At 40.5% G+C, this 13274-nt stretch overlaps 1 protein-coding gene across 3 annotated transcripts; it reads left to right on the top strand.

Annotated features, from left to right (window-relative positions):
* LOC111856161 (uncharacterized) lies at nt 1–12909 on the top strand. Of its 3 annotated transcripts, XR_002841063.2 has the most exons (6): nt 10–426; nt 3932–4088; nt 4295–4432; nt 6586–6834; nt 9942–11215; nt 11417–12909. XR_002841063.2 is itself a non-coding variant. In XM_072713060.1 (5 exons), exons 1-5 carry the CDS (start codon nt 274–276, stop codon nt 8681–8683), a joined length of 906 nt encoding a protein of 301 aa, XP_072569161.1. In that variant the 5' UTR covers nt 1–273; the 3' UTR covers nt 8684–9997. The 3 variants fall into 3 exon arrangements, 2 of the variants coding, with proteins under 2 accessions (XP_072569161.1, XP_023691672.1); XM_072713060.1 differs by lacking the exon at nt 11417–12909 and having other exon boundaries at nt 1–426; nt 8475–9997; XM_023835904.2 differs by lacking the exon at nt 11417–12909 and having other exon boundaries at nt 9942–11410.
* The last annotated feature ends 365 nt before the right edge of the window (nt 12910–13274 follow it).

Here is a 13274-nt window from a genome sequence, read left to right on the forward strand (position 1 = left end):
CCATGAGACCAAGGCGAAGCGGCGTTTCTAAATTGTCCTGTAGATGGAGCTAAACATTCGACATACAACGTGCAATTTGATTAAATAAACGTATTCTTAAACATTTTAGATGTTACTAAACATGAAAAATGTTTTATAGAGAACTACGAAATAGCCTACATGTAGTGCGCAAGATAGCCTATTTTACAAGGCTTTTTGCTTCTATGTGTCTGTAATTATCTTTCATTTTTATGTCAGTTGGGTGTGGGGTGCTATACCCCTTTGATGGGCTAGATGGTTACAAGTAGAAGTTCATCCAAGCAATTACTGCTGGATCGCAGCGAGAAACTGTGTGCCTCTGACAGGAATTCGGCGCAGTTTATTCTATACCGCTTCCCCTTGAATTTCACATTTCCACGGTCTAAGACTGGCTTTAATTACGCTACGGTAAGAAGTGTAGTTTTTTTTTTTATCTGAGAAGTCAAGTGTTTTTAGAATTGTATTTGTGTCACTTCATAACTCTCTTCTGCTAATACTACTAACCCATGCGAATCGTTTTGTCTGCATGTGCCATGAATTTGTAATATTTGCATTTGCTTTGCGCTGTTTGCATGGTTCTAAAAATCACGGCACATATTTTGGTGAATTTATCTACTGATAAACACATTGTCAATATAAAAGCACTTAATTCAATTTCGGACATTTACACGGAACGTTATGTAAATACCGCATATATTCTTCCTACGTAATACGGTATTTTATGTTTAATTGTTTTGATGACCTTCTTAAAGTGTGTGTTTTTGATTTCCCTGAATGACATAAAATTATTTAGTTTTGAAATGCTGGGGGAAAAAGGTCTGATGAGATGAGAGGAAGTTTTAGAGATACTTGATGTATCCACCTTTTTCCAAATGCATATTCTGGTCGCTGTCTCTTGATGTGAATTTTGATTAACTCTTAAATAGTATTAGGAGTCTTAGGAAAAACACAATTTGGCCCTCGCAGATGGGCAAAAGTAATGAGTGCATTTATACAAATGGTATACAGGAAAGGGCCTATGTATTTTCTCAACCATTGACAGGTGCATCTAAGATGAATGCCATAATCTCTTAACACATTCAACTGTGAAGGGGCTTCATTAACAAAAATAGGATGAGACATGGACCTTTTTTGATGGGCACCAAAACAGCAGTTTAGATGAAAAGTGAGAAATGGTATCATAGCTCATTGCTCATTCACACTAAATTAGTCAATGTCATGTTAGCCAACAACAAACCCAATTAAGCGAAGGTAAAGGATAACCCTGAGCGATTAATCTTTCACTAGAGCCAGTACCTCAGTAAAAACTTTATCTGCAGCCCCTGACTGAAATGCTTATATAGTAGGTGATATTTCATTGACTGTTCATCTGTTTAAATAGTAGATTATATTTTATTGCCTGTGTTTCTGAGTGTAGTGAGGGGTGAGATCCTTCCTTTGGACATCCCAGGATCATATTACTGGACAAGCTAATGATGGACAAACATCTAGCACAATATTGTTCAAAAATGTTATTTTACTCTGTTCGATGAGAAAATAATATACCAAGAAATGAATTCTAGGCTCCAAGGCCTCCACATGACCCTGAATAGCATGAGTGGTAAGAAGGTGGATAGATGGATAGATACACTATATGAACAAAAGTAATGGTACATACCTCTAAATCATTGAATTCAGGTGTTTCATTCAGACCTATTGCCACAGGTGTATAAAATCAAACACTTAACCACACAATACTGGTTTACAAACATTTCAGAAAAATTTGATTGCTCCAAAGAGTTCAGTGAATTCAAACATGGTACTGTCATAGGATGCCCCCCTTTGCAATATTCAGTTCATGAAATTTCTTCCCCGCTAGATATTCCAAAGTGAACTGTAAGTGGTATTATTACAAAGTGGAGGCATTTACAAACAGCAGAAGCTCAGCCACGAAGTGGCAGATCATGTAAAGTAACAGAGCGGGGTTGTTGAGTGCTGAGGTGCATAGTGCATAAAAGTAATCAATGCTCTGTTGACTCAATAACTGCAGAGTTCCAAATTTCTCTGGCGTTAACCCCAGTACAGAAACTGTGCACTGGGGCTTCATGGAATGGGCTTCCATGGCCGAACAGCTGCATTCAAACCTCACATCACCAAGTGTGATGCCAAGCGTCAGATGGAGTGGTGTAAAGCACGCTGCCACTGGACTCTGGAGCAGTGGAAACGTGTTCTTTGGAGTGACGAATCACGCTTCTCTGTCTGGCAGTCTGATGGATGAGTCTGTATTTCGCAGATGCCAGGAGAATGTTACCTGCCCGCCTGCATTGTGCCAAATGTAGAGTTTGGTGGAGGAGGGATAATGGTATAGGGTTGTTTTTCAGGGGCTAGGCTAGGCCCTTTGGTTCCAGTGAAAGGAAATCTTAAAGCTTCAGCATACTCAGACATTCTGGGCAATTGTATGCATCCAACTTTGTGGGAACAGCTTGAGGAAAGACCTTTTCTGTTTTACTCAAGGCGAGGTCCACAGAGACTTTGTTGGGTGAGATTGGTGTGGAAGAACTTGACTGGCTATCAAAGAGCACTGACCTCAACCCCATCAAAAACCTTTGGGATTAACTAGGACAGAGATTGCAAGGCCTTCACGTCCAACATCAGTGCCTGACTTCACAAATGCTCTTCTGGAATGAGCAAGATCCAACAGACACACTCCAAAATCTTGTGGAAAGCCTCCCCAGAAGAGTGGCAGCTGTTATAGCTGAAAATAGGGACCAACTCTATACTGATACCTATGGATTTAGAATGGGACGTTATAAAGGTTCCTGTAGGTGTAATGGCCAGGTCACCTAAAACTTTTCTCCATATTCTCCTGAGACCCAACCCATTCATTTATGTCCATTGTAGTGGACATTTTGTTTTTGCATCTATCTTTTCACTGATGTAAGGAAACATATTTATTCCTGTTGTACACTAAAGAGGACATGTTGTGAAATTAAAAAAATATATATTTTTTTAAAAATCTAAATTGTAAGATGTCTTATTTTCCCCAAAGACAAATAACCTAAAATTGAAGGACACTTTTTTCCTTGGGTCTCAGGAGGATATAGTGTATATCAAAGTGCAGTCTGTTTTTTTTTCCCCATGTTGTAGAGTGACCAGATAATCCATGTCAGGGACACTATCAGCTACTTCAGGTTTTACACTGGTTTGTTTCCTTGATTGAAAATCTCATCCAACTGTTTCACATTAAGATCAGTGGCACATGCATGATTATAGGAGACTGACCTATCGGCATAAGGCAAGACCTCAGTGTTTAAGTGAAATTCAGGACCTTGTAATTGAAATGGTAGTTTACAAATCTTGTCCTGTCCTCCCTGACATGGATTATTTGGTCACCCTACAATGTTGTGCATGTTTCCCCTGGTTACTCCTCTCATTGTTCAGAACATGCAGTTATGCAAGTTTGTCTCTCTTCATTGCCCATACTCTGTCTTATATTTCCTGGGTAGGATTCAGGCTCACTGTAACCTACTGCTGGATAAGCAGCTATGGATGCTGGGTGGAAAGTGAGCATTTTATTTCATGAAGGGGTTATGCAGCCTTTCCCTTATTTAATCTCATTTCCCATCACAATTCTCTCATTCCCCAAAGACATTTATTTCTCAAGGGTTTGTGTGAAATGCATTCAGCCTCCTTAAATTTTAACATATTTATTTTGTTTCAAATTTCATATGTGATCTGATTAGTCACTCTCAGGACTACAAACTGGCAGAATGGAAGCAATTATCTTTTCTTTTTTTTAGTGTGTCAGATTTGTTTCAAAGTGACCTGTTACCCGTAATTCAATATTACTCTCTTCTCTTCTGTATACTGTACTCAGTAAACAGGAAAGTTCACAGACATAAAATGTATAATACGTCTGTTCTTTTCTGGTCAGAGTGCACAGCGGCTGTCTCAGCAGGAGACTGGAGTCATGGATGTACAGCTGGAGGCAGATACTGGAGACATGGGCCTGGATGGGCTTAATGAGCGTGGAAGCAGAGGGGACCACGACACACAGCCAGACCACAGCAGGGCCCCAGTGGACCAGTCAGGTGAATCTTTGCTGTTCTGTGCCTGTGTTCATGGTCACAAGGTACTTTTCTCTCAACTGAAACCAACAAATATGATGCATTTTTGTTTCATTTGGTTGAAACTTTGATATGCTGTAACTGTTGGATTGTTGTAACTATTCAAATGAGCTGTCTGTCTTAAAGGGTCCAAACAAAAGCATATCTTGTGTGCAATGTCTGTGTAACAGAGACGACTTCTGAGGAGGCCCCAAGTTTGGATAGAACGAATCAAACGAGTTGTGATTCCTCTTTGACTGGTGAAGTCACCACCAATGAGGACACCAGTCCTACCTCTCATGGTGTATCTGACCTCACTCAAAGAACAGGTAACAGGATTGTATTAAATGTTTACACGTCTAGCTTCTATTGATTCCATGAGATCTTCATCTTTGTCAGAGTTTGGGGAGCAGCTTCCTGTGAACATGGGATATTTCAGGCTGTGGTTTATCTGAGCCCATTTTTATTACTTATGGTCCCGAAGTCTTCTATAGAGCTTCCAGTAAGACTTTGAAGGTTCACAAATATAGTAGTACACTCTTACTTAATGTATCAATTAACCAGAATCTAAGTGTTAGTTACGTACATTAATCAATCATATCGGTATGCGTGTTTCATGCAGTTACTATATTTGTTCATGATTCATACATGAGTAGTAACTGATTTACTAAATTACTTATGCCCCTTTAAGTAAACAATTGACTTGATGGGGCACAAATAATGTAGTATTATGTTATTACGTTTGTATTAATTACCCACAAACTAAGTCTTACATTCTGATCTCATGTTTGTTCATCATTAATGAGTTGTGACGCATGTTTTATCCCAAGCAGTTACTATATTTGTTATTATATCTGTTCATTTTGCAAATCTTTGTGAACTACTGAAGGAACCAGAAATGAATAACACAAGTGAAATACTGATCTCACATTTGTTCATCATTAATGAATCGTGATGCGCCCTTTATCTCAAGTAGCTAATATACACTCACCTAAAGGATTATTAGGAACACCTGTTCAATTTCTCATTAATGCAATTATCTAATCAACCAATCACATGGCAGTTGCTTCAAAGCATTTAGGGGTGTGGTCCTGGTCAAGACAATCTCCTGAACTCCAAACTGAATGTCAGAATGGGAAAGGAAGGTTATTTAAGCAATTTTGAGCGTGGCATGGTTGCTGGTGCCAGACAGGCCGGTCTGAGTATTTCACAATCTGCTCAGTTACTGGGATTTTCACGCACAACCATTTCTAGGATTTACAAAGAATGGTGTGCAAAGGGAAAAACATCCAGTAAATGCCTTGTTGATGCTAGAGGTCAGAGGAGAATGGGCCGACTGATTCAAGCTGATAGAAGAGCAACTTTGACTGAAATAACCACTCGTTACAACCAAGGTATGCAGCAAAGCATTTGTGAAGCCACAACATGCACAACTTTGAGGCGGATGGGCTACAACAGCAGAAGACCCCACCGGGTACCACTCATCTCCACTACAAATAGGAAAAAGAGGCTACAATTTGCATGAGCTCATCAAAATTGGACAGTTGAAGACTGGAAAAAAGTTGCCTGGTCTGATGAGTCTCGATTTCTGTTGAGACATTCAAATGGTAGAGTCAGAATTTGCCGTAAACAGAATGAGAACATGGATCCATCATGCCTTGTTACCACTGTGCAGGCTGGTGGCGGTGGTGTAATGGTGTGGGGGATGTTTTCTTGGCACACTTTAGGCCCCTTAGTGCCAATTGGGCATCGTTTAAATGCCACGGCCTACCTGAGCGTTGTTTCTGACCATGTCCATCTCTTTATGACCACCATGTACCCATCCTCTGATGGCTACTTCCAGCAGGATAATGCACCATGTCACAAAGCTCGAATCATTTCAAATTGGTTTCTTGAACATGACAATGAGTTCACTGTACTAAAATGGCCCCCACAGTCACCAGATCTCAGCCCAATAGAGCATCTTTGGGATGTGGTGGAACGGGAGCTTCGTGCCCTGGATGTGCATCCCACAAATCTCCATCAACTGCAAGATGCTATCCTATAAATATGGGCCAACATTTCTAAAGAATGCTTTCAGCACCTTGTTGAATCAATGCCACGTAGAATTAAGGCAGTTCTGAAGGCGAAAGGGGGTCAAACACCATATTAGTATGGTGTTCCTAATAATCCTTTAGGTGAGTGTATGTCTTCATGATTTGTACTCCAGTATTTGAGTTACTACTACGATGCAGTGCTTATGTATTCACAAACATCTAAAGATGTTTCATCTCAAGTGAGATCCATACCTTCTCTGCATTTCTGGTGTGAAATGTCCATCACAGGTTGTTTCGTAGTTCAGTTGGTCACAGGTCCTGTTTGCTGGAAATCTCAGTATTATGGCCATTTATCTTTAGTGCCAATTCATACAGATTTTGGTATGCAGATTTTATGATTGTATGATCCAGCAATAATGGTGTCCTGTCCTGCTTCTCTCACACAGAATTTACCACCTATGAGAAGCGCCTTAAGCACGGCAGCATCCATTCTGGGCATTTAACCAATGGGGCTCCACCTATCTGCACCCCACCATCTCAGTCAACCGGCCGTCTGAGCTGGCCCCCACCGCAGTCCACCAAAAACAACGGTCAGGTTCATCTGGACAAGAAGACTTCGCCATCCACCTGCACAGCCAACAGCCAGCACAGCCTGAAGGCCACCACATCCCAGATCCAGCAGGTGGCTGGAGATGGTAAGAAAGGGGCCCTTGACATATACATGAACTCACACTCGTGTCATTTCTACATGACAGCGTGCAAACTGCAGTAATTAAATACATGTGTTTATCCAGAGCACATTCCCACTGGCTGCAGTGAATTATTACCTTTGCCTTCATCCACTTGGATTGCACTCACTTCTTTTGCAAGCTCAGAAGGCTGATTGGTGGTTAAAGCCACACATGGAAACTATTCATTCAAGGGAATTTGCCAACGTGTTGCACTACTTTTCACTATTTATTAACTAGAATAAATCTTCCTTAAGTATAAAAAAGATTTATTTAAGGTTTCTATTTAAAGGGCTGAACTGTATATCCATGCAATTATTAGGAATGGGGATGGCAGTCTGAATACTAATAAAGTGATAATAGACAGAATCTGCTTTTAGAAGTCCATGCCTGTAGGTTACATCACTTCATACTTTGAGTTAATATAAAAAAGAGAACAAGGCTATATAGTGAATTCAGATAAATCACATCTCCTAGACACATTATTTTCATTTTAAGTGCAAAAATGTATAACACATCCCTCTTCACCTTAGGTGCTGATGTCTTTCAGGGTTATTGCTAAACTTTAATACATGCTCGTTTGCATGTTGTACAGTTTTTAACATTTTAATGGTATTAAGTGCTATTAAGATTTCCATCGTACCTCAAGTGTTACATTTTTAAAATTATTTTTAAACTAAGCAGTACCCATTTAATTGGTATTTATCTTCATTCCTTCCAGTTTCCAAGATAATGAAAATGTCTGTTTCCCCACTATAGGTCCTTTAGACCAGATCTGCAATCTACAAATAATCAATTATAGTCAGTTACAATCCACTAATATCAAAGCCAATCTATGAATATGAAGAGAAGTGGATCTTTGTACATTTGGTGTTACAAGGCCATAACTCTGGTTTGAACATTGGGGGATTGAGGTTTCTGCCCAGTAAGGGGGAGACAGGATTATTGGGGGGTTGTATTAGTCGGTTTTTGAGGGTTACGACCCGCCCACCCCCTCATAATTTATGCCCATGTGTTATAACACACACAGCCTGCATTTTTGCCACTTCCTCCTCTGCCTTCCATATTTTTTCCTTCTTGTTCACTTCCACCCTCCCCCCCTCCCTGTAAAGGAAATATTCCTCCACTATTCATTTGATTCTTCCTCCGTCCCGGCCTGATCCTCCCACTTGCTCTGTGCTTCCTGTTTCCGTGGTTTATCCTGATTTCGCATTTTGTTTTTCACCCTCTACTGATTTCTAATTCTCATATCGATCCTCTCTGCATCCCCTTTCTCATCCGTCCGTCCAAACCTTTGTTACATTTTATGTGTGTAATTATCTGTCATGTATTTACTTATTCCTTTTTCTTAAGATCACTCCTACACACTTCAGGAACTTCTTTACCCTCTGATACTCTGCATCATCCTCCTCTTTTTACATTGTTTCACTGCTTCCTTTAGCTGCTCCTTCATCATCATCTAATCATCACTTTTCTTACCACCTTCCCCTGATCTTGGTTGTCTTTTCCTCTTTCTCTCTCTGTCTCTCGCTCCCTCTTCCTCTCAGAGCCGTGTGCCTCTCTTGTGCTGAATTGCCTTTTCTGCCGTCTGTTGGACTGCTTCCTAGCACTTGGGGAGTGCTGCCGTCGCTGTGTTTCCTCCCTCTGCTCCTGCGTGTGCTGCTGTCAGTCCTCGCCTCTGGACCCCCTCCCGGTGGAAGCCTCGCCCTGTGCACCCTGCACCTTGCAGCTCACCTGCCCAAGCTGGGATCCCTGTCTGTGCACCATGGAGTGCCTGGAGCTGGGAATGGAGATTTCACAGCTGCTTCTCCGCTAGAGTGGAGGGCGTTTAAAAAGGAGGATTAAGGCTTAAAAAAGAGGACACCCATAAAAAGTTGTTGAGCATGCATGCTACGGAAACAGGGGGCAGTATATCTTTTGTGAAGATTATATTGTCATGTCAAGAGAACAACATAGACAAATAATCGCAGGCATGGCCGTTCTTGCCTTCCGTCGGGGGTTGATCGGGGTTGGAGAGAGTGCTAGTTGCTGATGGGGAGGTGGGTAGAAGGGAGGGAAGAAGGATGACCAGGAGGCTAAAAGGAGGACACCCAGCAGCAATCCAGGCAGAGGGCTGGAATACCGGACTGTCCGGACAGAATCCAGGCGATGGTCACCCTATTGTCCGCTGACCGTCCAGATGCTCCATCCTGCTCTTAACACACCTGTCTGTCTGTCTGTCTGTCTGTCTGCTCAAGCCAGTACATAGAGGTTTTTCTATAGATCAAATGTCATTCAACTCATGCCATCAAAATGGTTAGTATTACTTAACGCTTTTCAAATTTCTGAGTGCATCAAAAATCTTCCATTTTACTTCGCAAGCTGCTTCCTCTGAATGCACTATTTCTGTTCTGTTATTTCGATAATCTCATTCTGCATTCTCATGGTAAATAAACAGAAGGCAGCCATTAAGCTCCTTTCCACTGGTCTCTGAGAGCACTTACAGAAGAGGCTTCCAGGAACAGCCATGGCTGTGCAGTCAGAAATAACAGCAAAGCACGGAATTAGCAATTACAGTGGGTGACAGATGGGTGAATGAGTCCCTCGAGAACTGAAAATTAGTCAATAACTTTAACCAAGTATGTACAATATTGGCCAATATTACGTTTATCTATATATACAGTATATATATAGTATATATACAGTATATTATCATAACACTAATACACAGAATTATTATATATTATTATTATTATTATTATTCTTAGCATTATTATAAAATTACAGTATTATGTCTTGGGAACCTACATGGTAGGGTGACTAAGTCTTATGCTCTCCTAGTGATCTTTTAACTTTTGTTTAAAATTTGTTTATCCTATTTAATTAAATGCAGTCTTCTTAGGTCATTAATTAATGTTAAGATTCAAGACTCAGTAAAGGGAATTAAGCTTTTAATATGTCAGAGCTCATAAATGTCATAACATTTCTAACAGATTTTTGTAACATTTTTGGAGTGAGGTCCTGAATGAGATAAGTGTGTGGCTTTCGTGCGGTTCTCCGGAAGGTATGTCATGATGGTGTGTGTCTCTCTGCAGATTGCTGTGTGCATTGTGTTCTGGCCTGCCTATTCTGTGAGCTGTGGTCTCTGTGCTCCGTGATGGTGCAGTGTCTGGCCTGTGGACGAGGCTGTGAAGCACTGTGCTGCTGTGGGAGCGAAGCCACAGGAGACGTGGCATGTGGAGATGATGCTTGCTGTGATGCATTGGATTGTGGGATATTGGAGGACTGCTGCGAGTCCTCCGACTGTCTGGAGATCTGTCTCGAGTGTTGTTCCATTTGCTTCCCAGCTTAGCTGTGACCCACTGTAATGATTAACTATTGCTACACAGGTCCCGAAAATCCACATATATATTTTTTTATTTCATATTTGATAGACTATTAAATATAATTTAATTCTTTTGAAATGAGTGGTGTCTCATCCAGGGTGCCTGTGCTGTCTGGGATAGGCTTTTAGGCCCCCCGGTGACCCTGACCAGGATAATTAATTGGATCGATGGATGGATAGACTATAGCTTTACCTTAACACTCAACCTGGCTACTCATCACTGTCAAATGAGACACGTATCTCCAATAATCCATTATTTCAGGAGCGAAAAAACTAATTCTCATAGAAATAACTTTATAAAATAAACCTAAAAGAACACAATGAGACACCCTTAGTGACAGAAACAGATAATCATTACACAGCCATCAGTGAACTCTTTAATGTTTTAAATGGACTCACGTGGATGATTGGTAGCGAGGCAAATATACTCATTGACAAAAAAAGTTAAGCACCCAGAAGTAATGGTCTGATTTGGATGTAATTTGGTACATTTGCAGACCAGCGATAGGTATGTAAATTATTTGATTTGCAAGGAGCTGGCAAGTCTAGTCACCAGACACAGAGGATGCCTCGTAGACACATTAGACAGCATTACCAGCACTTGACGGAGTTTGATAGGGGTGGCATTGTGGGTTTGCATGAGGCCAGGTGGTCGTATCATGCAATTGCCCAGCATGTGGGGCATGCAGATGTGACAGTCGCCCGATGTTGGAACCAATGGGCAGGTGAGGGAACCCACATACGTGAAGGTTCAGGTCGCCCAAGACAGACCACACCAAGGGAGGATCGTCGCCAAGCATTACAGAACCCCATGACATTGGCACCTGCCACCCGGACACAGGTATTGGACTCTCTACAACACCCCTTACCCCTCCTGAGACAGCACCCTGGTACAGTCTTTCAATGAGACAATGCCCATCCACACATGGCATGTGTGTCTATGGACTGCCTGCGTCATGTTGAGGTCCTTCTGTGGCCAGCCAGGTGCCCCGATCTTTCCCCATCTGAACATGTGTGGATAAGCTCAGACGTCAACTCAGACCCAGTGCCAATCTGCAGGATCTCGAGGGCCAGTTACAAGAGCTGTGGGCCGACTTGCCAAAGGAGAGAATACAACGGCTGTATGACTCCCTTCCGCATCGTATCACTGCATGTATCCAGCCCTGGGGGGGGGGGGGGGGTCAGCAGTGTGCCCATACTGCCAACTCTGTTGTCCGTTTCATCTGATATTATAATCACCCAGAAACAAACTAATCTTGCTCTATATTCACAATTAGAAATTGTTATTTAGCTAGTTATCTAGCTATTAACGTTAGATTGTTAAAATTAGTGATATAAAGTAATCCATAAAAAACGATTATTTATACAAATGAATACAAACTAAATAAATACTAGTAAAATAGATGACTTCATACGTCTTTTCATTGGTCAGTTAGATGTTAAATGCTATCAGTAGACAGAGGACAGTATTCCATGTTATGTGCTTATTTAAAATTTTCTGCCAAGTTTTTTGCTGTCTGTCATGTGGTGATCTCTTAATTAAAGTACTGCTGAATGAACTGGATCAAGACATTTGATCTGAATTCTATGGTTAGATATGATTATTGAGGATGTCTCACAAGAGTAGAATGCCAAACAAATTATTAAGTTAGTAGTGACCAGTTCTGTGCTCCCATTTCCGTGCCATAGACATTTTCTGGAAAAAATGGATCCAACACGAGAAATTAGATTTTTGTGTTTCGTATCCCAAATGATGATTTCAGGTAAATTGATTGTAGTGCTGTTTGTCATGCCACACAAGTCCAGCATATTTGGACAACAGTTATAATTTATGCTATATTCTTCATACAAACTTTAATCAGACGTGGAGTCACAACAGCAACCAGCCAAACTCGTATCCCAGAGTAATTGTAATACAGAAGGCATTCTACACAAAAATTACATAAAGGCAATTTTGTACTTCAAGAGGTGGATTTTTTAACAGAGAAATAACACTGATTTATAACATATAGGTTGTCTATGAGGAGTGTTCTGGTCTAAAATAAACACTGTATATTCTTGATTGACTGTTTTTTACTAACCTCAGTCTTGCATGAATCCTTGGTGCACTGAAAAATGTTGCACAAATGATGTTAAACTTCTCACTGAGATCAAAAGCCAGGAAATTAAGTATTTCTTAGCTTTTCCCAGAATATTTAAGTATCGTTTGCTGTAGTTTCAGTGAAGTGAAACCATTATTTTTATCCATTTCTTTGGTGTAGTTCTTTCTTTCTTTCTTGTTACCCCAGACTATTAAATGTCATTTTTCATCATAAAAAAATCAATTTAAATGTCAATGTGAAGATTGTAAATATGTTAACAACTATGATCCACAATTAAAAATATTTTTATATGTTTAAATGGGGGTTTTGTATGCCTGCATGTGCATTACAGTGTCTGTAGTTATTACGCATCTGTCAGTGTTTGGGGGCTTTACTGATGTGATGGTGGATGTCAGAGTCAAGCAATATAAAGAGCCGTTGTCTCACTCTCTCCCCTCCTTGGGCCCGTTTTGCAGAACTTCCAGTCCTCAGTGAATGTGCATTACAAAAACAAAAAAATATATATTATAGGTTACTTTGGGTCTGCAGGCCTTTTGATTTATGTCATGTCAAAATAATAAAATATTTTTCATCCCATCATCATGAGTGGTAGGCATGATTTTCCGCTGTACCAAAAAAAACGGTTCCTGTTTTGGAAATGTTCTACCCCTCCAACCTCGCCCAGGCTGGCATAATATTTGTGATCCATTCCGCCAAAAACAGCATGGTGTCCTTTTCATTTTGTCCGTCCTTCTTGCTTAATTATTACATGTACTGTATTACATATGTTCTAGGTGTGGCCGGGTCCAATAAGATGTGGGTATTGGGCCACCAGAAACCATTACATTCCAAAGACAGGTTTTTCTCTAAATATATCAATAATCTATCTACATTAATAACATATAAAAACAATTTTTTAAAACTTCATTATTAGATTAGATTAGACTTTATTAATCCCACAA

The sequence above is a fragment of the Paramormyrops kingsleyae genome, chromosome 6, assembly GCF_048594095.1.
Source record: "Paramormyrops kingsleyae isolate MSU_618 chromosome 6, PKINGS_0.4, whole genome shotgun sequence".
Classification (NCBI taxonomy): Eukaryota; Metazoa; Chordata; class Actinopteri; order Osteoglossiformes; family Mormyridae; genus Paramormyrops; species Paramormyrops kingsleyae.